Source organism: Sparus aurata, chromosome 15 (genome assembly GCF_900880675.1).
Source record: "Sparus aurata chromosome 15, fSpaAur1.1, whole genome shotgun sequence".
Lineage (NCBI taxonomy): Eukaryota > Metazoa > Chordata > Actinopteri > Spariformes > Sparidae > Sparus > Sparus aurata.
This window is the reverse complement of record NC_044201.1, coordinates 4,516,152-4,543,973: the sequence shown is the minus strand read 5'-3', so window position 1 is coordinate 4,543,973 and position 27,822 is coordinate 4,516,152. Positions and strand designations below refer to the sequence as shown.

The following is a 27,822-nucleotide window of genomic DNA, read 5'->3' as shown; positions in this document are numbered from 1 at the left end:
ATAATTTTATATATTAATACATATATATATATTTTATAAACCCATATGAGTTCACACAACAGCACAAAAACACAACATAGAACATTTATATGCTTTTTTTTCTTTCTTTTTTTTCTTCTTATGTTGACACTTAGAGGGCTCTACTGAATGTCATGTTAAAGCTGTGTTGTAGGTGTATTAGTTGATGTGAATTTTTTTTTTTTTTAAGTTTTTTAATTTATTTTTTTACACAAACAAATCTATATACATTTATATAAACAGACAATAAACAGCCAACACAACAAACAAAAATTATATACATATATACAAATACATAGATAGGGGTATTAACAAATCATATAGTTGTTTTTAATAATTTATAATATTCCAAGGTTCTTATAGCTTTTCTGTCTTTCATGTTTTTTAGTAGCTGCATGTAATATCTGGTTTCTATTTTAAATTAATAAAAAATGTGTTTTTAGATGACCATTTGCATTTATGGATGTAATATTTTCCTTGAAAAATAAAAAGATTCAACAAAAACAGTACCTTTCCCTTAAGTTTTTTTTCATCATAAGTGAGAATTATGTCTTTTTTTTAAGTTTAAGCTTAATGCCTGTCAAAGATACAAACACATTTTCCAGTTCCTTCCAAAACAAATAAGAACGAAAACATTAAAAAAAAAGATGACAAATATTTTCCTCCTCCTGTTCACAGAACGCACAGTTGACATTAACATCTTTTTATCTGGAGATGGCCTGATTGACAGGATAAATTGAATGTATAATCTTAAAAGAAACTTCCTTTATCTTGTTTGTGACACAGTATCTGCTACTTGAAGTCCACACCGAGTTCCAGTTTATACCTATAAATTTTGAGTTCCAGAGTAGTTTAGCTGATGGGGTTGTAATTACTTGGCAAATTTTCCTTATATGTCTATTGGTGCATTTTTTGTCTGTTAAATTTATGCCGTCTAACATTAAATTTGCCTCAAAGTGTACATTTAGCTCTGGTCTACTATCTCCTCGCAATAACAACAACAGTTCCGCAGGTATAGCGTCAAATATTAAGGCAAATTCTTTAGGTGTAATAGGAATTGCATATTTTTTTTAAAACTCTATGGAGCCAGAACAGTGACTTTAAAATTTGGTATCCAAAAAAAAAATTGGCATTGAAAACAAAACCAGTACTGAAAAAAGAAACATTGTCATTGAAACATTTGTATTGAAAACAGTTGTATTGGCATTGAAACAAGTATTGGCACTGAAAAAAGAAACTAATTCAAATAATTCATGTCCGAAAATCTTTTTCTTCATGTCACTTTTTTTCAGTGAAAGATTTTTTGGACGGTCCAGCCATAATACACCATTTCAGGGCCCGTGTGCTGGCCGTCTCTGGGCAACACAGAGTCCAACTACTTCGTAGACTTTTCTTCAAGCTCTCTCCTGATGTGCCCAAGTCTCTGTGTATCTGGTTCTGTCCTGGAGCTCCCGAGCTCCGGTCTCTATATGTGTATGGAGTGTGGTAGTAGTACCGGGGCGCCGAGCATGGAGCATTAGCCACAGTTAGCACAACAGTAGAACAGCCTGTTGCTCCGAGCCGGGGCTGCTGCGCCGACAGCAGCGCTCTGGTCTGCTCCCCGAGCTCTGTGCCACCGCACCGCTATCGGAGACCGGACCTCCCGAGCTCCGGTATCTATATGCGTATGGAGTGTGGTAGTAGTACGGAGCTAACGAGCATTAGCCCCAGCTGTGTCGCTCCGAGCCGGGGCTGCCTCACCCGTCTGCTCCCTGAGCTCTGTGCCACCGCACCGCTGTACACGCATACAGAGACCGGACAATGAAGGAGAGTGCTTGGAGAAAAGTCAGTCAGTTATGAAAATATGTGTCTGTTACTTGATTACAGCCGTCTGTTGTACTTTACTATGAATCACAGTAGCACAATCACAGCTGACTTCACCCGCATACTGACGTGTTGAGTTTATTCGCTTCGACTCAAAGGAGTCATTGTAGGAATAGTGATATTATTCACATGAACTTAGTTTATAGGGGAGCTCTGGTCTCCGGTCTCCTGTAGCGGTACGGTGGCACAGAGCTCGGGAAGCAGACCAGAGCGCTGCAGTCAGTGCTGCAGCCCCGGCTCGGAACAACAGGCTGTTCTACTGTTGTGCTAACTGTGGCTAATGCTCCGTGCCCGGCGCCCCGGTACTACTACCACACTCCATACGCATATAGGAGCGGGGCTCGGGAGCTCCGGGACAGAACCAGATACACAGAGACTTGGGCACATCAGGAGAGAGCTTGAAGAAAAGTCTGCGAGGTAGTTGGACTCTGTGTTGCCCAGAGACAGCCGGCTACAACGGTATTGTGGCTGGACCGTCCAGCCCCGCCTTCCCGCAGGCTGCAGCCATTACCTTCTCAAACGATATGCAAACCACGCTCTACTTGCCCCTCCCCTCAGGCCCCTCCCTCTCGACACCAAAACAGTGACAGAAAGTTGAAACTGAAAATTAGTGACACTGAAAAAAAAATCTGTCACTGAAAAAAAGTGACATGAAGAAAAAATCTGAAGATTGTCATTGAAAAATACAAAAAAATCCCAATAAAATAAAATGATAAGATTTTCGGATTTGAATTATTTGAATTACTTTCTTTTTTCAGTGCAAATACTTGTTTCAATGCCAATACAACTGTTTTCAATACAAATGTTTCAATGACAATGTTTCTTTTTTCAGTACTGGTTTTGTTTTCAATGGCAATTTTTTTTTTGGATGCCAAATTTTAAAGTCACCATTCTGGCTCCATAAAACTCAGTGTAGTTGTACAAATGTCCATTTTCATTCAATAACTGTGTCACAAACAAGATATTTTGGTCAAACCATCTCTTGACAAACAAAGACTTGTTCTTATATCGAATATTTTGATTATTCCAGATCAAACACTTGTGTGGTGAAAAATTGTGTTTGTAGACTAACATCGAAGACTGTTTGATGTGAAAATCACTTGCACAGAAACCTCACACTATTACGTCATTACGTCAACGCACGCTACGTGCGTGTCGTCGTCATCCGTTGTCACGTATTTCCTATGATGGCTTCCTGTTTGCACTGGTCTGCTCCTCTCTGAAACATGGAATATTGTTTACTTTCTCTGACAGCCGTCTTTACAACGTTTGTGTACGGGCCAACACACCGCCGAGACCCCGACATAGAGTGCACGAGGAGGAGCGAACAGCAGTGCTGTCAGAGCGCTCACCATGTTGTTTTCCCAGCTGCCAGAGGACGTTCTCTATCAAATCTTGTCTTATCTGGATTACAGATCTCTCAGTCGCCTCTCTCAAGTTTGTAAAACTATCTACCACTTTGTAAACCGGGACGCTGTGTGGAAGAAGATTGCCAAAGACTTTTTGAACACTGGAATTACCCGGAATGGGACGGACATGTAAGATAACAGTCACACACTGATGGGAAGCCAGTGTATTTTTAGCTTTGGGTTAGCGTTAAATTGACCACATATACTTTGAGGTATTAGGAGGTACTAGTCAGTTTACATTCCTGTGTACAGCCACAGGGTATTCGAGGAGACCAGCCCACAGCTGTACTGCCTTCACTGGGACTTCAGGCTTCAGGCAGTTTGAAAGTGTTTTGGCTTGTGACATCAGGGCCATCACAGAACTTCAGCCTAATTTTATAAGAACCAGTGAATATGACACATTTTAATTTGAAAAAGAATACGCTGACTATATAGACCAAATTTTAAAATTGTGTGTGTGAGTAGGTCTATGAAATAGAGTACTGTTTGAAAATTAAGTTCTTTTATCACCTAAAATGACAATTCATATATTTTTTGGGGAACATATGGATACCATTTGACTGCCTCAATTCCCAAGGGCATTCTTTTATCTACAGTGATGTCAAAATCCAGCCACAACTTCTCACAGCATCACCCGCCATACTGTTAGTGGTGCAAACGAACACAACAGGTGCATCTTTGAGTGTCCGAAGAAGATATGGAGTTGATACCTTTTTGTGGTACACATGTCCACATCTCATCCAGCAAAGTGCTGTAGTTGCCACAGTGTTCTTCTCCCATCCTCCATTTTACTGTGGTTTTGAGAAATTAAAATCAGAGTGACAGTGCAATCTCAATGATGACCTCTTCATCTGCATCTCGAACAATTTGGTGAATTGCCCCAAATAACCCTATGTGTGTGTGTGACAGTTTTGTAGCAGAGTTGACCAACTAATCAGTTTCAGTTTGAGTTTATTCACAATACCACTTAAAACATTACAATAATACAGTTGGGGTACGAAATCAATCGGGTAGAGTGAATGGGTCCCCCAAGGAAGCTAGAAAGAGCTTATAGATAGGGGCCCATGGTTCATGAAAGCTTAGTGGTACAGACAATGAAAAACACCATCTGTAACCAGACGCACGCAAAGAGCGCACCAGAACATACATAACATTACATTACATACACATACAATCATACACATACATCCCAGTAGTCCATGGGAAAGCAGTTTTATATTAAATATAGGTTAATAGGAAGTGATTTTTTAGTTGTCTTTTGAAGTTGGAGATAGAGGGCAACACCTTGAGGCCATCATCAATCCCATTCCAGGTCCGCGGCCCCCTACAGACAACGCTCATACTGGTGCGCACATGTCGGCGACATTTTCCTGATATAAGTGGTTTGATTCTCGTTTGGTATGTGTGCTGGAGGCTGGAGATGGGAACAAGACTACAGGGCTGTACAGTGCGAGCATTTTACTGGCATATGCGCCTAAAAATAGATTGTGCGAGTAGAAAAAATAAAAAGGGAGCACACGTGCGAGTACAGATTTTTCTCAGTAACGGGTAATCTACTCATCTACTAATTACTATTTCCATCGTTACAACGCCGTTACCGTTACCGACTATTAAATGTGGCGCATTACAAACTGAAGCTGATCATTGAAGCTGTTTTCATCCGACTCGGCTCTCAGCCACCGGAGTTGCAGAGCTGTTTTATTTTCCTCCGGTGAGGGAGGAGGAAGGGGCGGGACAACCGCATAAGTGATGATGATTGGCTCTCTGACGTTGAGTGAGAGTTCTTAAGCCAATCAGTGGCAAAGTTCGGTTTACACACAAGCCACACACGCACACAGCAGCCTGACACACACACAAACTAGCAGAGGTGAACTGCAGCAATGAAGAGTCTGGAGGGAAAGTTAACGTTTTCAAAGTGGAAGTACAGACACTACTTTAATCTCCTTTGTCCACGTCCATTGTAAGCAACTCTGATCTAATGAAGCATCTCTCAGTGGCACAAGCTTCTCCAAAACTAACACTGGCCAAAAACTCTGTTGCTGACGCTGTTGATGATGACAGCAGGCCAGAGGCCTGTACTGTGAAGCCAGTTTAATGTGTTAGCGAGGTATGTTGAGTCTAAAGCCAGGCTTCCCTGAACTACAAAGGTGGCTCTCTTTTAACCCGGCTAGATCACCATGGTAACTTATGCTTAGCTCATAACCTGGTCGGGACCAGGTTATGTTCAGAGTTTCAGCTTAAAATCAGCTATAAAAGCGCCGCTGTTTCACTGTGTAACTCATTCGGAGATGGCGTCACCATTCATTGAGAACCAGGTGGGCCTGGGAGCAAGAATAATTCAGGCAGCACTCCGACGTGAGCGGCTTCTTCAAGATCGCGCTTATCCGCTGGCATTTCCTGATGAAATTCTCCATGAGCGATATAGATTGTCAGCCGAGGGAATACGGAACATTTGCTCACTTATTGAGCCGAGTGTCAGGAATGCCACTCGAAGAAGCTGTGCGCTCACTGTCGGGCAAACTGTTTGTGTAGCCCTTCGTTTTCTGCCACGGGAACCTACTTACATTCAGTTGGTGATGCAGAAAATCTGAGCAAGAACACACACTGACAAAATGATGGGGCAGCTTGGCTACATACCACTTCGAATGATGTGTTTGTATTTGGCTCTAACTTGCTGCCATGTCCGACTGCTGCTTCCACATCTTAATAAAATGCAGAAGACATATTAATTATCCGACCTAGTATTTATTTGTCACAGATAATGAGTAAAGTTAATTATTTCTTTGATGTGGCCATGAATAAACTGATGAACTGATCAATGTTTCACCCGTTGTAGGGCAGTGTACGCCCAAACACAAATCTTACAGGCTTGAGCTATTTTCACTGTCAAAAAGGTCTTTATTGTCATTGTACAGGGACAGTAGCTACATTTGCTTGTTCATCCCGACACAGTAATACAAAAAAAAAAAAACACTGAACATTTATAGCCGACGCACACTCAGCCTCGCTTTCAATAAAACACACACGCGCATTCTATAACTGAGATCAGTAAAATGTGAAAACAATATAGACATCATTCAAAAATGAAAAAAGATAGTTGTTGCTTCAGTGTATTTATTTTTTAAATGGATGAGGGTTAATATGTAAAAGTTGCATAATGTTGAGCTTTCAGAAATTAAAACAGTAAGGGCTTAATATAATATTTATCATAATATTAATCATTGTTAACTTACACATTTACACGGTCAGCACTTTTCTGCCAGCCTCGCTCTGTTGGCGGCGACAGTGTTACTTTTTGCCATGATGGTTTCTTTGAATTCTTCATAGCCTTGCATAATAAGAATCTGCTCATCTTGAGTAAAATATGTGGCCCAGGATCGATCCATTTTCACACGGAAGTAGAATAATATGACGTCAAACGCCCCCTTTTATATGAACGCGCGCAGAGCACAAAGCAGAGAACCGGACTTGACAAATGAAGTTGATAACCACCGTCGCAGTACCGTTTAACTCTGATTGGCTGCGTCATGAGCACAAAGCCTGGCTATGTTGAGCCCCCTTCGCAGTACAGGCCTCTGGTGTGGCTAACGTGAGCTCCGCTAACAGCTTCACAAAAACTTGTGACACAGACTGAACTGAATGCAATGATAGACAGGTATGTTGTTGAGAACTTGCTCCCGTTATCAACAGTTGACTCAGACTCCTTCAGAGCACTCATTGGCAAAATATCAGGGAGAGCAGGAGCCGGTCCGCCATGCAGAAATACATTTTCTAAATAAATATGTAGATGCTGAGTACGCTAAAATGAATACCGAGCTCAAAAGGGGGAATAAATAAAAGTAACGCAATAGTTACTTTTCCTGGTAACTAATTACTTTTATAGTGGAGTAATTCAGTTACTAACTCAGTTAGTCAGTCAGTTTAAAAGTAATGTGCCCAACACTGGTCATAGCTTACAACTTCTTTCTTTTTTCACACGCTGGATAAACTCAGCCAAGAGTGCCAGGCAACCTGACTACAAAAAGATGTGGGACAGGGATGTTCTCTGTGTTTAATTGAGGGTTGCAGTAGGCCTTATGATGGGACTGTGTTTATATGTTTGAGTGCACATGTGTGTTACTGTGTACGTGATTTGAGTGTTAATAATAAAATTGTGTTATTTAAGAAATTTCATAGTGCTCCTAAATATTTTCATTTAGGAGCACCTGTGCTCCTAGTGAAAAAGCTAAGCGTACAGCCCTGTCAATCTAGAGTTCAGCCTGTTGACAATTTGAAACATAAGGCAGGCATTATGATATTCATTTAGCTTAGCCAGTCTTAGTAACTTAAAGCGGTGGAATAGAAGGTGGGTGGGGGAATTTATCTCTGACCAGGACAGAGCCCATATGACTTTCTTTTGCAAGGATGCAAGTTTTTTAAGATGGCTGGTGAAGGTGTTGCACCATATCACATTACAGTAGTTAAGATGCGGTTCAAAGAGAGTTCTGTACAATGTTAGAAGGGCAGACAGAGAAAGGAAATGTCTGATCTTATAGAACAAGCCAACATACTTGGACAGTTTGTTTACAAGATGGTCGATATGACATTCTTTTTAAAAGATTTTTTCTGGCATAGACACATTTATTAAGCAATAGACAGATAGGAAACATGGGAGAGAGAGGGGGATGTGACATGCAGTTGGCCGGAATCAAACCGGGGTCGGCTGTGTATGTGGCATGCGCTCTAACCACTCGACCACCTGCGCGCCGGTTGATATGACATTTAAAGTTGAGAGAGTCGTCAATGAGGACCCCCAGGAATTTATTGGAATACACTCTTTTTATCTCCTGCCCGTTGATTTTAATCAGGCAGTGATCATTAATGTTTTTTGCTCGATTTGAATAAAATGAATATTGGTTTTGCTGAAATTTAATGACAGTTTGAATAAGTGGGTTCCTGTGTGATGTAAACAAATTCGTGTCGTCAGCAAAAGTAATTTTATGAAATATTTTAGAGGAATTTATAAAGAGAGAGAGAGAGAATGAATAAGAATGGCCCTAGTATGGAACCCTGTGGGACCCCGTAGATTATGGGCTTACAATTAGAGTTATGATCATTGACATGGACATGTTCCCTCTCGTTTAGATAACTTCTGAACCATGTAAGTGCTAGACCTCTGATGCCATAGTGATGCAATTTGTGCAATAAAATATCTAAGTCAATGGTATCAAAGGCTTTTGACAGGTCCAAGAAAATACCAATAAGACATTTTCCCTCTTCAATGCTGTCCTTAATTTGTTTTATTAGATTGAGTATTGCCATAGTGGTTGTACTCTTTTTTCTAAAACTGTATTGAGAGGGAACAAGAATATCAAGTTTATCAAGATAGCCACTGAGTCTATTGTATACTACTTTCTCCATTACTTTAGAGAAAGTGGGTAGAATTGATATGGGCCAGTAATTGCTCATGTCATTTCTGTTGCCGATTTAAAAATTGGAATTATCTTAGCAATTTTTGTCATTTTGGGTACAGTGCCAGTAAGTAAAGAAAGGTTGATGCAATGAGCCAGTGGCCCTACAATGACGTTTGCAGTGGCTTTCATGCTCTTATTACATATTCCATCTACACCAGCGGTGTACAAGCTCTTCAGGTCTAAAATGATCTTGAGGAGTTCAGTACGGTATGTTGGTATCATAAAAAATTAATGAATGTAGCTACCAGTAAGAAAATGCTTGAAGGTGACACCCTTGGGTTGACTTATCTTCTTAGACAGATTTACATCTATTGAGGCGTAATGATGATTAAAACTCTGTGCAAGATCAGCTTTGGCAACATCAAGGTCAGGTAGAGCAGTAGGTCTATGTCTCCTGTTGAGGACTTCATTTAACACATTCCAAGACCTCCTGCAGTCCCCCTGTGAAGCTTGTAAGAAGTCTGTGTAATGACTTCTTTTGCTCTTTCTTATGATCTGCGTTAGTTTATTTTTATAGGAAATATATTTCTCTTTATTTAAGCTAGAATGATTTTTCATGTAGGATTTGTAAAGCCTGCTTTTATATTTAATAGACCAGTTCTTGTTTATCATAACTTGGATCTAATATTGGTAGATTTGTCAATCATATTCAGCAGGACATCAGAGTCTCAGGAGATCAGAAACATAAGAAGTAGTCAGACAATCAGACAGGTTGTAAACAAACCTCCAAGTTTAATCAAACTAATTTCGATGTAGTAAGTGAAGGCGGGAAGTAAAATTATTATCCAAACGGTCCAATCTAATTTGTAATGATTGTTGGAAACATGGCTTGTTTGTCCTCCAAATAAAGCAGTTTGGATCATTTGGATAAATTGCTGTCTCGTTTCTGATTTATCTGATCATCTGAGAAGACAAATCAAACGGCAGGCACTCAAGCATGGAGCAGGAACAAAAATACCTGAGTTAGATGGTTGAAAACAGTCTGTGTTTCATTTTCATGTTTTGCATATAGGCTTTATTAATCTCAGATTTGATAAGGTTGATTTTACGAGAGCCACTGACTAACAGGTCCAAAAATGGCTATACAATTTTTGGGTCTCCATCATATCTAGAAATAGATGCTAGTACTAGTCTCAGAATTTGGTGATATATCTCTTAAATATTCTTTGTTTGTTCAAATACCAATAGCAGTATTGGGAATACCTCCAATCCTGCCTAAAATGTCAGATCTACAAGGCTATGCACTGTTCTGATATCACATCATTTATTTCTTAGAAACTGAATGCTGTTACATGGTACTTTTTTACTGCACAAGTACCCAATATCCAGAAATGGCAAGCAACTTGTGCAACTTCAAGCACATCCATAATATAACAACCATCCAGGCTTAGTAGTATTCAGCCATTAAAATGAATAAACAGTTTATCCCTTATCACTGAACCGTTATAGCTGTGACATAACGCCTGTCATGAACATGAAGTCTTTATGAAAGTGTATGACTGTTATATCAAATATTAAGCCTTCAGTACCCACAGTGACCACAGTATAGTAATGTTAAACTGTCACTGTCACTGCAGATATCATCACATCCCACTGAAGGAGAGAGTCAAGATAGCTCAGAACTGGTGTGATGGGGTCTGCAACAGGGCTGTTCCTCTCAAATGGAAAACAAAGTGAGTGAGTCATTTACCTATACAGTGTTTAAAGGCTGAAACACTATGACCTTTTGTTTTTACTGTATATCAACGGCACTGCCCTCTCCTGGTTAAAATCATATCTCACAAACAGACAACAGTTCATCCATATCGACAACTGCACCTCCTCCATCACCCCTCTGTCCCAAGGCACCCCCCAGAGTTTGGTGCTTGGTCCTCTTTATTTTACACATGCTTCCCCTTGGCAACATCATACGCCGCCGTGGTCTCTGCTTCCACTGCTACGCTGACAACGTCCAAATCTACATCTCCACCAAATCCATCACCACTGCCACTCACTCCTCTCACCAACTGCCTCACCGAAATCGAATCCTGGATGCAATCTAACCTCTTTGAACTAAACTGCAACAAATCGGACATGGTCATCATCGGCCCCAAATCCCTCATCAAAACCACCCACAACTTCTGCCTCACCATAGACAACTCCACCCTCTCTCCCTCCCCACATAGTCGCAATCTCAGAGTCATCTTTACAACAACCTCTCTTTTCAACAACACATAAATTAAATCACCAGAACTGCTGTCTTCCACTTCCAAAACATAGCCCGTCCTGCCCATCACTCACCTTCTCTGCTACAGAAACCCTGATCCACACCTTCATCACCAGAATTCTCTACTGCAACAGCATCCTTTATGGCACACCATCCAAACTCCTTAATAAACTCCAAAATGTACAGAACTTTCTCAGTAGCTGCCCCCATTCTTTGTAACTCCCTCCATAAACACATCAGAGACTGTACATGACATACGATTGAGATTGATAGCAATTTTATTATCCTTTTGCAAAAAAATGTATATCCGCACATGTTGAACTATTTCTTGAAACATAATGTATTCTTCATTATGGTGACATTTCTTTCACGTTACCTTTACTGATCATTTCAGACTTTTGCCATGGGTACAGCTGGATAGAGACATGCTGTTTTTGTCTCAGGCTGCTGTTATTGGAGGGTACAGTCTTTGCCAAGACTCTGGGAGGCTCCATCGGAACCCATTTGAAATCTACTCAGGCCACAAGGGTGATGTCTGTCGCTTTGTTCTGACCGACGCTCATTTGATCAGTGGTGGAAGGTAGCTCATGCTCTTTATTCTCCGTGAAACTTTACTTCGCATTGACACCATGTATTAGTCATTATGTAATAATCAGAGGTGCTACATAAACCAAAGTCCTTGCAGAAGTAAGATTAGCTTTGGTGAAGGAAGAAGTACAAGCACAGGACAGAGGATAAATGCTTCAACATGCATACTGGAGAATGATAGTATACAGAGCCTTTTTTGATAAAGTATTTTCTTTCCATATTTTTTTTAGCTAAGATATCAGGCTAGTCCTAAAATAACTGCCCTTTGTCTGTGTCAGTGATGGCAAGATCCTAGTCCACCACAGAAGAAGAGGCGTGATGCTGGAGTTATCAGGTCACAACCAGGAAGTCAACTGCCTGGACTCTAAAGATGGACTCATCATCAGTGGATCCAGAGACCGAACAGCCCGGGTCAGAACACCTCTACAATTCAGATTGAATAATGTTATGCACACAGCTGGGGTGTTCAGAATCCACATTTTTTCACCAATAATAATAATGAACCTCATTGCTTTTTCAGAACAAGAAAATGTTACATTTCACTTCAGATTCAATTCATTTCACTTCACTGATGTTTTAGCAGAATGTCATATATCATTTCCATGTCATAGAAAGTCTGTTCATGACTTCATTAACAAACATGCTAACTGGGGGCTTTTGTTTCTTTAGATTTGGACTTTAACCTCCAGCTGCCCCAGAGACACAATTGCCATGCAAGACAGAGTGTGGTCCGTTGCTATTAGCCCAACACTGAGGTAAGCATTTTCTCAGTCACTCACAAGAGTTTGTTTAAATGGGAAATTTCAACAAAAATGTTGATGGTTTTTGCAAATAAACAATGGTGAGCCATTCTCCATTTTACCTGCACACAGAGCCTCCCTGTCTTTCACTGACAAAAATCCTTCTAATGACTAGAACGTGTCATCTGGAGGATTTTAGGGCTGTTGTATCAACTACAGACTGTAGTTGGTAGACTTTGTAATATATTAACTGGAAGGGGCTGCCATATTGTAACTATAGTGTGAAAACAGAGACTGAAAAACTTTGATTAAACTGTAACACAATACAGTTATGATGAAATGTGAGTCACAATCCAGTTCATTTGCCTCATAAAGTCTCCTTAGTTACTATTTAGCTGTAATACTACATTGTTGTAAAATATTATAATATTATTACTACCCATACTTGCAGAATGTCCCCAGTACATTTCAGAGCTGATAGTGGTTCTTAGCAGTGTTGGTCAAGTTACTTGGAAATAGTAATTAGTTACTGATTACTGATCACTTTTCCAAGAAAGTAATCCAGTTACTTTACTGATTACTTATTTTCAAAACTAATTAGTTACTTTACGACGTTACTTTTCAAAAACATGATGCACAACCTGAATACGCTATAAAGCAATAGACCTTTCGTGGCAGCGGGAAATAAATGGACAACAGTCAGACATGAGATAAACAAACCCAGTGTGAGCCAATATTACAGTAGCACCAGCTCCCAAAGGGCTTTGCATCACTACCCACCTCTTCTAGTAGGGCTCGGTATTGTTAAGAACCTCACGATTCGATTTTGATTCTTCATGTCGCAATTCGATTTAATATCGATTCGATTCAATATTGATTTAAATGCTTCGATATGGATTCAGTAATAAGCAGTAATAAACAAATAATTAATTAGAGTACCTGTTGATAATTTTCAAATTCAAAAAAGTAATCTTAAATTAGAAATCTTTCTTCTAGGAAGCTCTAGTTGAAATGTAAACAAAGGCACACGATGTGTTAAGTTATATAATAGTACAACCATAGTTAAGCTGAGAAAGTGCCATTGTTTCTGGGACTGCGTCGTACATTTTTGTCTGACATAATCAGACATAACCGCGGTCCCTCCACCCTCCAAGGGGGTAACACGTTGACACTGAGCCCCCTCTCTCCTCCCGGAGGAGAGTGCTACTCGCGGGCGCACGGTGCAGCGGCCAGGATGAGACCGGTTGCGCTGTTAAGGCCCCCACACACCGCCCAGACGTCCAACTGCCTTATCCGACCACTCTCCGACCACTCCGTTGCCTCTTGTCTGACCCGTTCGGCAGAAAAGTTGCACTGAACACACCGCTTCGACGTGCTGCCTACTCCACAGTAGCGTGTACGTTCTGCGCTTGCGCGAGATGCAATAAGCGGGTGCGCTTGTGTTGTGAGTTGTAAACGAGAACCTTATGTACACAACTCTCTTTACTTTCGATCAAAACGAAACTTAACTATTTCCGATAAAAAACAGCTGCATACTAAACATGCAGCGAGGCATTACCAGACGAACAAGAATTAATTCGTCCTGAACGGACATAACAACTAGTCTGGTGCCACTACTGCAAAACATGAAAACGGGGAATGATGGAGCGGAGTGCATAGAAAAACAAAGCGCACACAGCATTCCGTCCCTCCCACACACCGCGCTGATTCGCCAGCACACTGCCAATCAGAACCGCCATTCAGCTGGCACACAACCAATCAGAGGATCCAATGGCTCAGACGTCCGACGGCCCTCCTCCTCAGACTTCGCATGCTCAGTCGGATCCGACAACGTCCGCGCGGCCCCGAAAGCTTCCGACCCAGCTGAACACACCAAACATATTTGTTCCCGACCTCGTCCGAGCCTCTCCAAACGCTTCAGACGTCCAACGGTTGGGCTGGTGTGTTCCTGCCTTTAGTTTACGTTACAGTCTCCGAAAGAGCGGTGCGTCAGACATCGGCTATCCGCCTCCGCGGCTCCGACGGTCTTTCTGCAGCGCATCACCCTCTGACCCTCAAGCGAGATCGCGGGCGAGGCGCTTCCAGCTGCTGGAGGCGGGGACCGAGAGGCGTCCGGCGAGGGTCAGCCGCTGCAATCAGCCCTGCATTCCGTCCCTCCCACACACCACGCTGATTCGCCAGCACACTGCCAATCAGAACCGCCATTCAGCTGGCACACAACCAATCAGGATCCAATGGCTCAGACGTCCGACGGCCCTCCTCCTCAGACTTCGCATGCTCAGTCGGATCCGACAACGTCCGCGCGGCTCCGACAGCTTCCGACGCAGCTGAACACACCAAACATATTTGTTCCCGACCTCGTCCGAGCCTCTCCAAACGCTTCAGACGTCCAACGGTTGGGCTGGTGTGTTCCTGCCTTTAGTTTACGTTACAGTCTCCGAAAGAGCGGTGCGTCAGACATCGGCTATCCGCCTCCGCGGCTCCGACGGTCTTTCTGCAGCGCATCACCCTCCGACCCTCAAGCGAGATCGCGGGCGAGGCGCTTCCAGCTGCTGGAGGCGGGGACCGAGAGGCGTCCGGCGAGGGTCAGCCGCTGCAATCAGCCCTGAATATGTCATTGTCACTCACGAGACAGTCTCCAAAAAATCACGGTTAAGTAACGCAGCCTGCTTGCGGGAAAGTAACAGTAATCCAATTACTGTTTTTGCTATTGTAATCCCTTACTTTACTCGTTACTTGAAAAAAGTAATCGGATTACAGTAACGCGTTACTTCTAACGCATTACTGCCCATCACTGGTTCTTAATAATCAAGGAGACCGATATTTGGAACCGATATGAATTTATAGTAAAATCTAGTCGTAAATCATATTGCTTTTGTTCTGAACAATCCACATTTTTGGATAAATTGTAGTTTTATGCTTTGACAAGCTCTGCCTAAATAGAACTGACAAATTACTACTTTTACTGCAGTTCTGTATGTTATTTGTCCAAGTAGTTTTGCTGTACCTTGCTGTCCAAGATTGCTGACATATTTGCGCATATACCACTTGAATTTGGCAGCCACTCACATCTGGTGGTGGAACCCATCAGCAGAAGTGTTTATTGGTCTGGGACGGCGCATTGCATTTTGGATGTTGGATGGATGGTTTCTACCCTTTGAACAAAGGGTAATACCACAGCCCCCTTTCTCTGTTTCTTCTAAACTTCCTCTAAAACATTGCAGACTTGCTTTTTGGTGGTTTTTGGTTGATTCTAGACCATTTTAACTAATTTACTCTCAACAGCAGCTGATAGTTTGCACTCTTTCAGATTAATGCTGAGCTCTTTAGACTTTCCAATTGTAGTGTTTTTGGCTGAGTCTAGTTGGTGTATCAAACAAGTCCTATTAAAATGGGCCCAGAAAAGTCATCCGAAAAAGTTAATTGGCCATGCTTCAAAGCCCATTGATTCACACAACTTTATAATTACCAAATTAGGTTGATTAACAAAATAGTTGTACGTATATTTTTGACCCAACAGATTTGATCACATTTTCAGAGGACCTATGATAAATTCATTATTGAACCAAACTTCATGAATGCTATTTGTGACAAAGTATGATTTATTCCACACTTTCCATCACAGAAAACATGAGAGTTGTAGAAATCATTGGAACTCAGGACTGCCATGATATACAGTTCATGTTCTTCACAAGTATGTATGTAAACTCTTGACCAGCATTCTCAAGTAGGTTTGAGGCTGTCTGCTTGACTAAACTTCTAACTTCTAACACAATGCATTTTTTGGTAAAAGAGTATGAATTATTAAAATAGTAACTTTGCACTTCTTTGAAATCTGTTAGACTGTGTGTGGCATGGCACTGCACTATTAGAGTACTGCTGTAGAGAGAGCAGAAACACATTTGTTGTAGTGGTGATTTAGAGGTGCCTTTGATTTCTCAGCCATGTTTACACCCAGGTGCTTAATAGCACACAATTACACACACTCACTCACAGCATTGCTGACATGCAGAGGTGCATTGCACTGTAACACTATCCGGACTATACCACCTGCTACTCCAGCAGAGGGACAACATCACAGGTTCGGGGTTTCCCATCTCTTTGAAAAATGGCCTGCACTGTATACAGCTTGAGGATTGAGTACAGTCGGCAATGTAAGATCCTGTGGTTTCAGCGTAGCAGGACACTGACTTGGTTTTATTAATTTTTTTTACCAGTTTAGCAGCAGGGTTACTGTTGACTAAAGTACATGACAAAAAAATACACTAATTTTTCAAAATAATTCATGTTCAAGAAAACAAGAAAGCATATACTATTAGTCCCTTTGTTTGTTTCTATTCTTGTTTAACATACACAGGCGCAAAATACACTCATGCACAAACAGGATCTAAACACATGCATTAATGTATAGAGAGATTTTTTTTTTTATCTCCTTGCTATACTAAGGGCTTCCAACATTGGCATCTAATGTAAATTGTGGGAGACGAATATGAAAGGAATTGCTACTGCTCTGTGTTGATTTGGAACAAGTCAACATTAACACGCACTTGTAATGCGCACTTGTACAGAAGATTTTAAAGACTTTTCCCAGGATCTATTCCAGAGCCCCTGAAATTTAAATTGCTTGACTCTAAATCAAATTTCAATCCACGAAAACCGTTCTTTGTCCAGTCATAACCTACAAGTCCTGTAAATAAATGGAGAGCAAATTTCCAAATTTCTCAAACTTGATTGGATACACAAGAAAATAATAAATCCAGTATACCAGCATGTGCTTGGGGGCTTGTCTGTCTGATCCAACCTTCGGAGCATCTCTCAGATCTAAGAGGAACAGAAAGATTATCTACATCATTAATTCTCCAATTTGCTGGCTGAAATAGCAAACTATGCCTCAGCCTGCTGCACTTTCTTAATGGAAACCCATCTCCCTAGTTCTCGCTGACCAACGGCCTGGTTAATTAAAAACTCCTCTGGAAACCAGGTGTCAACTCACTGATAAACCTATTAAACCCATTTCTGTGCCACACACCAAGTATCTAAACCTCTAGCTGGTTCATGAAAGGTAAAATAGACGTTTTCAATTTAGTTGCAGGAGCATAGGCCAAGCTTAAAGTCACAAAAGATATAAAAGAATAAACCAATCAAAATCAATTGAGAAAATACTGAATAGGCAAGTGTGAAATCTCTGCCCAGCTCTGTGACTGGAGCAAGTCTGGATTTAAACAGTACAGGTATACTTTAAGCAAAATATGTCAATTGTGTAAAACTGTTAAAAAAAAAAATGTTCTATGACATTATGATCCAGAATTAAACAATTGATTTTATAATATAATGTTGTTTTAGACTTGTTTTTAGATAATCATCCACTGAATATGAATATATTTGTGATTCTTACATTGCACTCAAATATAGTTGAACTGTGATCCTAGCAGCCTGTGTGGTTTCCAGTCAGGAGGCTGATTCTATTCCCAGGTGTATGACTCAAGACAGTTGTGATAATTCACTTTCTTTAACAGAGAGTGGCATTTATTTGTGCTGTATGCCACTTTGACTGATATTTTAAAAATGTTGAAAAGTTCTGTGTGAATAAGTTGAATGGTGGCTGCCTCCATAGCTTGCCTTCCACCACAGAACAGAAGAAAGAGAGGGAGAGCAGCTTGTGTTAGAAATGTACCTGTCCTCGTTTCACACTCAAAACATTCCTGTGATCACTTACAGAGAATTAAGTCTTTTTTATTATTTATTTATTTTTATTTTTTATATACACAGTCATACCAAATGCATCCCGTTCTATTTAATTTTAACCATGCATTTCCAAGTCCTTCGCAACAAATCCTTAATTAGGTAAAACAATTAACAAACTGAGTTTTCATGAAAAGTAAGTCTGCCCATTATTAAGTACGTTAGTATTAGGTGTATGAAAAGCCAAACAAGGTACCCTTTAAGATATTATTTTCAATGCTAACTGGTTACTCTGAAGAAACATTGCTGTTCTTCTTTTTGGCTTTAGACCTCCCTGTCTGTCCCCTGGACTTTGTGGATTGTGGGTCTTATTGTAGAAGATGACTGGATTTGCCAATGAAGATAAAATCAATTGGTGCACATTTGCTCAACAGTTTTCTCTCTGGTTGATGTATGTTTCAGTCATATAGACCAAAATTTGAAATAAATGTTCAAGAAAGGGATCAGACTGATTCAGTCACACGGCCATGGCTCTATAAAAATCTAGCAAACAGATTACAATGCCTCTACTCCGTCCATGTCATTAGCTGCAGGTCTGTGTGTCTGTTTGACCAAGGGCAGTGCAGAGCAAAGAGCAAACAGGATCAAGCTTTCGCTTCAGCTGAATTTACACACAATCCAACATGCAGCACCTTGTCTGGAGGACGCATTTGTTTGTATTCTGGATCGCAACCACTGTGAAACAAAAATAGAAAAAAACTTTTAGTTTGTCTCATTCACTGTTTTGTACCCACTAACACAGCTCCCTCTCTTTGTTAAAGTGAAACTCTCGCCAAAAAACAACCGAGGCTTTATTTGTGATTTAATATGAGTCAAACCTTTGTGTAAAAGCATAATTACAACGAAAGAGGCACTTTTAAGATTTACCGTAGTTTCGTTTTTGGGCAAGCTAATTTTCAAGTGCAGAGCACTTTTACGCTAGCATCAAAATCGCTATTTTTTTAACACTAAGAAGGCTCGACACAACATGAAACTTAACCTAACAGGAAGGCTTGAGGAGTGGTCAACCACTACTCTCCTGCCTGTTAGGTCGCACTCAGGGATCGAAACTGTCTGCCACTGAACCTTCTTAGTGTTTTAAAAATAGAGATTTTGATGCTAGCGTAAAAGTGCCCCCACTCTCCATTGAAAATTTGCTTGCCCGAAAATGAAACTACGGTAAATCTTAAATGTCATAATTATGCTTTTAGACGAAGGTTTGACTCATATTCAATCGCAAATACAAGCCTCGTTTGCTATTTCGGTAGCAGGTAGTAATCTGAATAAAAAGTGAGCTTTAACAACAAAAGCTAAAAATCTAAAATGTAGCAACTAAAAGGGAATTCCAAGAAACAAAGCGAGACAAGTACTGCATTTGGGAAAAAATTGAGAACCAAAAACCTGACACACTTGATAGGGAGATGGAACACAAGACTTAAATACAGAGGGGTGATAACTTATAGAACACAGGTGAGGACCAACAGGGTCAGGAAAAACAGACAAATGGAGGATATGAAAAGCAAAACATAACACATGAGAAGCAGTTGACTATGACAAGACCCCAATTCACTATAAGTGTGTACAAATTTGAAATTTAAATTGATTTATTGAAATGAATAATCCAGTGATATAGTCTTCTTCTTCCCTAAAGTTGGGAGACTTGCAAGAGGCAGGTCCTCTTTTAGTCTCTTATATGGTTGAAGCTCCAAAAACACTGGGAAAGATTGGGACTTTTTCTTCATAGTTTCTTTGGTTAGTTCCTGTCGTCAAGTTTTAACTCTGCATCCCCAGTTTGCAATGTTGGCATTACCCATGGTTTTGTTATTCCACTAGATATCATCTCAAGGTCTGTTACTGAGGACAATTGTGGCTGCGATTAAATACCAATGCTTGCACAGGATGGCTGCCCTTGTCCAAGCTCCCTGCTACCTTGGAAAAGATATGTATCCCTTCAGTAGCCATATTGAGTGCTCACAGTCTCTGATCAAGCTTATATTGGGCAGGGGCAGTAAAATATGATGACAGCAGCAGGTTGCTGAGGTAAATAGGATTAGATACAGTTTCTCGCATTGTTCTGTCTTTGTTTATTCTGTTTTTGTCCCTGTGTGGGTAAATCTACATTACATGGTTTCTTCTACCACAATATTGAGAGGCTGGCCATGCAAGAAAACACAGCATTTTCAAATGTTTTATTGGATTTAAAGTTGATCTGTTTCTCCTTTCCCTACTATGGCATTTTTGCCTCAAAAATGTTTGGTTCAGACTCAGTTGTAACTTTTTGATACTTTTAAATAAAAAAAACAAAAATAACTCCTTCTGGACACATCTTCAGGGATGTTCCTTGAATCATCTGATGTTTTGGGACTTTTAACATGTTACATCATCCTGAAAGGTGACCCAGCTGTGGGCAGATAAGACCTAAGCTTGTGTCTAGATGGCTACCTATACATGCCCTATGGGTCTCCTCTATTGTGCCACAGTCAACATGACTGTCTCTCTGCCCTATCTCTGGTGTGATGTGTTTCTCCATCAGTGCTGTAGAAAGGTACAGTAGACTCTGGCCATGATCACTCCTCAAGCCCCTGCCCTCCAGGCACCATGACTGCTTTTATCAGCTCCAAATACTTGGAAACTTCCTCTGATAGGCCATATCCAAGCCATCGTTTCAGGGTCCAAGATCTCAAGCAAATTAATCTTACCTCAAGGATTTGGTAACAGTTCAGAAACCATATCCAGTGGTGGTGGTGAATCCCTGGCAAGGGTCAAGTTTCCAAGCTGAGGGTCACAGCAGCAACCAATTCTGAGGAAGGTGAGGGCCTGTTTTGAGGAGTGGAACTGCTTGCTGTCACAGTGGTGCTGATGGTTTCTATAGTGACATTCAGGGCTCCCTCTCGTTGGTAGTGTCAGGCCATTTTTCCAATAGCACTTTTGGCTGCACCGAGTCAAACTGAGCCGTGCTGATTTGCTTTTCCGTTACTAGTTTTACTGCAAGTTCAGCTGATCTGTGCCAGCAATGTACCTGCTACGGAGTAGGGCGAAGCTGGGCAGACCCGCCTCCAGGCAGGTCACGGTGCCATCTCATGACTGCAGGCAACCCATAACAGGCACCGATATGCCCCTAAAATCAATACTCAGCTACTGTCTGTGGAGGAAACCTAAGAGAAAGACATTTTTGAATGTCTGTGCGTTCAGCTCTCAATACTTTTGTAGCTTTCGACTGAATCTCTTTAGTTTATCTTGTCCTGTTTGTACTGTCAAACATCTGTTGTGTTTTACTGGTTCATCGTGTTTGCTTTCAGCTCTTACAAGAGTCATGTTTAGTTACTACTGTGTGACACAATGTTTCCTGTAATGCTGCTTAATAATAAAGCTTTTAAATGACTCCATAATGGGGGGGTTTTATTGTGAAGAAGTTGTAGTAAATGAAACATGTTTGTAACTTAATTAGCAAAGATATTTTGTCAGTGGTGAGTCTTCGATAGTATTGCGGTGATTGGGACAAGCGCATCACTGTTCTAAGACACACCTTTAATCAGGTAGTCCAGTTGTGACGGAAATGCAAACATGGCGTGTTAAGCCAAGTAGAGCCTGGCCGGCAGATGTAATGGTCTAAGAAGCTGGGAAATATCCAAGACCCACTCCTATCAGCTTTCTTTGGTGCACCCTAAACTCTGCCTGTTGAATCCCTTCTACTGCTTGCCATTTCCTCCCAGTTGTGTATGCAATTCTGGCGTTGTGCGCCTTAAGGTAACAACTCCCTGGTTCTACTCTTGACCTTACAACTATAGTTGTTATGCTGCTCAAACTTTTGGGTAGCCCTAACCATCTTCTGAGGAGAGAGATTTTTTCCCCTCTCCAAGGCCTCAGCTGTTAAAACTGGCAGCCCTTACACCAGAAGTGGCCACAGGATTCAGGGCAGAATGCCATGGTGGTAGAGCCATGCTTTAAACTAATGATGAGTTATTGTTGAGTGTCATGCTTGTTTATACTTCTTAATCTCCATATTGTCTCTCGCTCAATCTTTTTTCTCTCTCTCCCATCCTGTATATCTGGTGTTTATGGGTTAAGGATATATGAAGTTGGGAAGATGGTTAGCTAGTAGTTGACTTAGGGGTTTCCTGTAGACCCTGCTCTGATTCAAACAAGACCCAGCAGGTTAAAGTATGGGCTGGGCCGCTGCAGATGTGTAGTGACAAGTCAGCTCTCTGAGTCATGGCTGGTTTCTTGCACAAGGATGTGCTGGTCCAGCTTATATTTATGTTCTGAGGACGTGAGGTTTCGGTTTGAACTGAGATATTTCCCTTTCCTTTCAGATTACCCTGTGCCTTCATGGTGTTGCTAACTGTTGCTAAGTATGACAGTAGATTTTTTGTGGCTTTCTTAAATTGTTACATAATCTTAAATGATTAAATTGTTTTTTTTACAATTACAGTCCTGTCAAATAAGAAAAGGTGCAATCCTTGTCAGCACAATGAAATAGGCATTTGCATGTTAAAGTTGCTTTGATGTTCCCATATTTTGACTAATAATACAGCTTTAGCCGGAGGAAATTAAACATTAAAATAAAAATAAATAAATGAAAATTAAAGAAAAGAGAGAGTAAATAAATAAAAATCACTTTGGTCTGTTGCATTAATTGTAATGTTTGGAATGCACTCTCCAAAAATGTTTTCAACTTAGGGCATTCCCTTAATATATGGGTGTGGTTACCAGTTTGTGTCCCATAGTTTCTCCAGCATTTATCTAAGTGTGTAGGCCCCATTTTAGACACTATTTCTGGTGTATCTGCATCTGAATTCCCACCACGTATTTGTATTACTTGCTAGATGTGCTTCAGTGTATATCTCTTCTCACATGTCCAGCTGTATGTCTGTATTCATTTCATTTTCCCATCTTTCTTTTATCTGTAGTTTGGATTCATTCCTAGAAATATTTGGTAGAGATGGCCACTAACTTTTTTATTCCTTTTAAATATTTGTATTTTTACTAAGAACTCTTCAATTGGGGTGGGTTCCAGGAATTCATACCACAAAAGGTTTCTTACTTGTAAGTACCTGAAGAAGTCTGTATTAGGAAGTGTAAATTCCTCTCCTAACTGTTCAAATGATTTGAGGCAGCCACCCTTAATGCAGTGATGTAGATTGGTGAAGCCATGCTCTGACCATTTCCTGAAGCCTGCATCTAAACCAGAGAGTACAAGATAATTTATGAATGCAATATTTGTTAGTGCCAAAATTGCTTTAGATGAGGAGTTCTCAAACTTTTTGGGGTCAAGGACCCCTTACAGGGGAGAAGATTTTCCACAGACCCCCTTATAATCCTCATGCCAATTAAGCATATGTTTACTGACATTTGTACTCCTAGGTGCCGTAGGAATTATTTATATTTAAAACTGTTCAACCTAAATACTTAAGGCAAGTTTCATAGAAATGAACTTAAACAAATTGAATTTAAATAAATAAATGTTAACACCATTTTAATACTTTTAAACACGGGGTCATTATTATTCAGATTACATTTTGACCTCACAGCATTTCTAATTTTCAAGTAACAGATCTTAAAGCTTTCAGAAAATGAACAGTAACAAGACTGGCGAAGTCCTAATGAACACAGTTCACTTTTCAAGTTCCATGGCTAATGCACTTTGAGGGATTATATAAAACCAACAATTGAAAAATTAACACATTCTCGAGGAAAGGAATAAATATTTACATGGTATGACCATTTGAGCCTTACAAGGATGACACTTTCAAATGACTATAAATATGGACATTACAGACCTTTACTACTGCTTGTCTCTATTGACATCAACCTAAAAAATAAACAGTTCATGAGGTAGCTTCTGTCCCATCTATCTCAAGAGAATGTAAAACACTGAAAAGGGAATGTCAACATAAAGATACTGTTTCTGACTACCTTTAGACCTGCTGGTGCTCTTACCAGACCTGTTTTCTCTACCTGTGTAAGCTTGACTGTGTAAGACTGGCAAAGTCGTAATGAACACTCAGTACGTACATGCACAGCTTAGTCAGATTGCAGCCATAGTTCGACTCTGCTACTCAATCGGACAACTGCAATTGTCCAAGTATACATGCCGGTGAGAAAATCAAATTATTGGCTGGAGCATGTCATACCCCGGTACGATAGGTGGCACTGTACCCATTTCAACTAGTGGTAATAGAGCCACCTCCGGCTGACCTCTTTACGTCACCGGCAACAACAAACTCTGCCTCAGCATTTGAGAAAGATGGTGTACGAAGAGCGAGACGAAGCTACATCTTTGTACATTTTGTGTATGGTGTACATGATAATTACACAAACTAGATGCACAATGGTGCTCTTGCTTGCGGTTATTTCGGAGGAAAGACCCCGCCGCCGCTGTCCTTCTACTTCCGGCTCACGGCCCCGGGAAAAAAATCTGGAGCCTGTGCAGAGTGCAAAATCTGATCCGATCTGAGGGAACGTATACATGCACAAGTAATGCGACTATCAATCGAATAATCTAGGTGTTTTAATCTGACAATAAGAAATCCGATCCGGTCCGATTTTAGTCAGACTAAGGTGCATATGTTTATCTTAAAAATCCGATCATAGTCTAACTAACCCAGTAATTCGGTTTTCTTGAGTGTCATGTAAACGCACTGTTAATTTTAAAACCAGTTAAAAGCTTACTTAAGTGGTTTAACCATAACATAATGAACTTATTGACCCTTGTTGAAATTATTGGCAGAAAATTGAACAACATCATAACAGTTGCAAAACTGTGCGATGTTGGGTTTTTCCTCTCTCATAAACTCTGCCATTTCTCTGCATAACACCTGCTGCAAATCTCTACCATAAGAGAGCCATCGCACCTCACAGTGATATAGCAGTGTGTCATGTCCAGCATCCATATCCTGGCAAAGTTGTCCAAACAAACATGATGCCGGTGATGCATACAGTGAGTAGCTGTAATCCTCGGATTGACAGACTTCATCTGCACGGTAACTCTTTTGGCTGGTAAATGCCGCTGTGCCATTCGTACAAATGGCCACACATTTTTCCCAACTCAGTCTCGCTTCAGTCATTAAGGCATCCAGAAATCTGAATATTTTTCACTTGTTGTCCTGTCTGGCACCTCCTTGCAGAACAGAAAGTCCTCCAAAATGTCTCCCTCCCAGGGATAGCACATCAAAACAATCAATTGAGCTGCATTGGAAATGTCTGTTGATTCTTCCAGCTGAATAGAAAATTGCTCACATGAACGCAGTCTATCCGGTAGCTGGGACTGAATGTCAGCCGATAGTTCTTCAATCCTCCCTCCCAAGGTGTCATTTGAAAGCGGTACAACTTTAAGTTTACTAGCTGCTTCTGTCCCAAGCACAGCTCCACATATTTTAACTGCCCGCTGGAAGGACAAGTTCTTGTCCAGTTGAGTGTGGCTTCTTACTTTTTGCAGTCCCTTAAGCCACCAAATAAGAAAGAGTGTTTTTAGTCCAATTCTAGGCCGTCTCCCTTGCCAGATGAATTTTTCTAATTTATCGAATGTGGATTTAGGAATATCTAAAGGTAACATCTGAAATGGATAGAGGAGCTTAGGCAACATACTTATGTGCGCTCATACGCACAATCTCAATGCGACCTGAGAAAGATAAGGGAAGCGCTGACCTAATCCTAAATCCTCACTAATATTTTTAATTATGTTTTGTAATTTACATCATATAGACCGTTTAGCAGTGGGGGAATTTGGATGCCAAGGTATTTGTTGCCATCTTTGGGCAATTTGAACCCACTGTGGAGTTGACCACCTGAGGAATTGTGTTACCTGTGTCCATGGTCATTGTCTTGTCTTCTTTATCCCCGTAGCCTGAGAAATACCCAAATGTGGAAATAAGGTCCTCTAAGTATGGAATTTTTGTTGCAGGTTCAACCAGATATTAAAGCACATCATCCGCGTACAATGATAATTTATGTTGTTCTCCATTTATTGTCAGTCCCTTTATGTTATTGTCGCCTCTGATATGCTGTGCTAGTGGTTCAATACTTAAATCAAACAGTAAGGGTGATAAGGAGCAGCCCCGTCTGCAGCCACGTTCTAGAGCAAATCTGTCTGATAGGAATCCATTCACTGTAACAGCAGCTTGTAGATAGAGAATTTGTATCCACTTTATGAAATTGGGGCCAAATTGAAATCATTTTAGTGTTTGAAATAGGTATTGCCAGGATACTCGATCGAATGCCTTCTGGGCGCCCAGGGATAATATCATTGCTTGCTCCGCTTTGGCTTTTGGATGTGTCATCAAATTAAGTAACCTTCTGATATTGTCCCCGTAGTATTTTCCTGTGATGAACCAGGTCTGATCAGGGTGGATGATTTAAGTGATAATCTTATTAATACGTCTCGCTAGAATGGACGTTGATATGCGTAGGACTGCATTCAGGAGGGATATGGGCCAATATGACTCACATCTGGTCGAATCCTTGTGTATTACAACGATTGTGGCGTCCCTCCAGGAGGGGGCTATGGTTAAAGTTTGTAACGCATTGTGATAGGCATTTAACAGTAGAGGCGACAGTATGTCTTTAAATGATTTATTAAATTCATTAATATATCCGTCCGGTCCAGGGCTCTTTTTTCAATTTAGAGATTGCCTGTTGTGTTTCCCATTGCTTAATTGGTTCATTCAGCTCTTTTGCCATAGAGTCAGGTAGTTCTTTTAATTTGATGTCTTTAAGAAATTGTGCTAATTCTTTATCATCAGTGCAAGTGTCAGTGTTTCTGTATAGGGATTTATAAAATTCTGCAAAAGATTCAGCGATTTTGTCCAGTTATATGAGTGTTGTGTTACCAGATCAATTTCTGTACTATATTCGATGATTGTTGTTTTTTAAGTCTTAAAGCTAGCAGTCTACTTGCCCTGTTGCCATTTACATAATATTTTTTATTAGTAAACCTTAAATTACCCTCTTTCTTCCCAGTAATTAGGCTATCCAGATCTCCACATGCTTGTTTGAGCTCATTAAGCAGATTGGGGGTTGGTGTTCTTTTATGTTGTCGCTCTAGTTGCAATATATTGTTTTCCAATTCATGTTGCCTTGCTTCCCTACTCTTTTTTTTACACTTGCAAATGAGATGATGCAACCTCTAGTGTATGCCCTGGCACAGTCCCATAGACATATGAGAGGTGATATTCGGGTGAGGCGTTTATAGCTAGGTAATCACTTTCAGTTGAGTCCTTCAGTTGTTACAAATAATTCTTTATCATTTAAAAGTGATGCATTTTAACTCCACTGTTTAGTTGTTGACCAGTTCGCTGTATCCCACGATAATGCTAGGGGGGCATGATCAGATATCGTAATTGGCAAAATCTTTATGTCTTTTATCCTTTGTAGCTCTGCTTTGCAGGTAAAGAAAATTCTCTCATCCTGACACAGAGTTCATAGAGCAGTAAACATATATAGGCTTATGGTCTTTGAAGAAATTAGCGTAGCCAAACCCACTTGACATATAACAGTCATTACCTCTCAGGTGGGATAAGGGTGCATTCAATCAGTTCTCGGCCTCAGTTGTTGGGATGACTATTTCTTGCCGCATCCAAAAACTCCTTTTCCTCATGCTTGTGGGAGATGCGTAGTCTGGTGGGGAAAAGTATTCCAAAGCGGACACCCCATCTCCCTCGAAGCATTTTTCTGACGTCTGTGAAAGCTGCCCGTGCCGTGACAACATTGGCCTTGTAGTCCGGGAATATGGCGATTGGGTTACGGTTGTAGTGGAGCCATCTGCCACGGTCCTTGGTTTTCCTCAGGATGTCCATGGTGTCTGCCTCATTGTGTGATTTGGCGAT

At 40.7% G+C, this 27,822-nt stretch overlaps 1 protein-coding gene across 2 annotated transcripts in view; it reads left to right on the top strand.

The window, feature by feature from the left end:
* The first annotated feature begins 3,027 nt into the window (after positions 1-3,027).
* fbxw4 (F-box and WD repeat domain containing 4) overlaps positions 3,028-27,822 on the top strand; it is a 56,941-nt gene continuing 32,146 nt past the window's right edge. Inside the window, exons 1-5 of one of the 2 annotated variants that reach the window (XM_030441535.1) lie at positions 3,028-3,419; positions 10,321-10,416; positions 11,344-11,529; positions 11,816-11,948; positions 12,207-12,292. In XM_030441535.1, coding sequence (XP_030297395.1) covers positions 3,235-3,419; positions 10,321-10,416; positions 11,344-11,529; positions 11,816-11,948; positions 12,207-12,292 — 686 coding nt within the window. In that variant the 5' untranslated portion in view covers positions 3,028-3,234. The remainder of the gene's footprint in view (positions 3,420-10,320; positions 10,417-11,343; positions 11,530-11,815; positions 11,949-12,206; positions 12,293-27,822) is intronic. The other variant, XM_030441536.1, reaches the window with a different exon arrangement.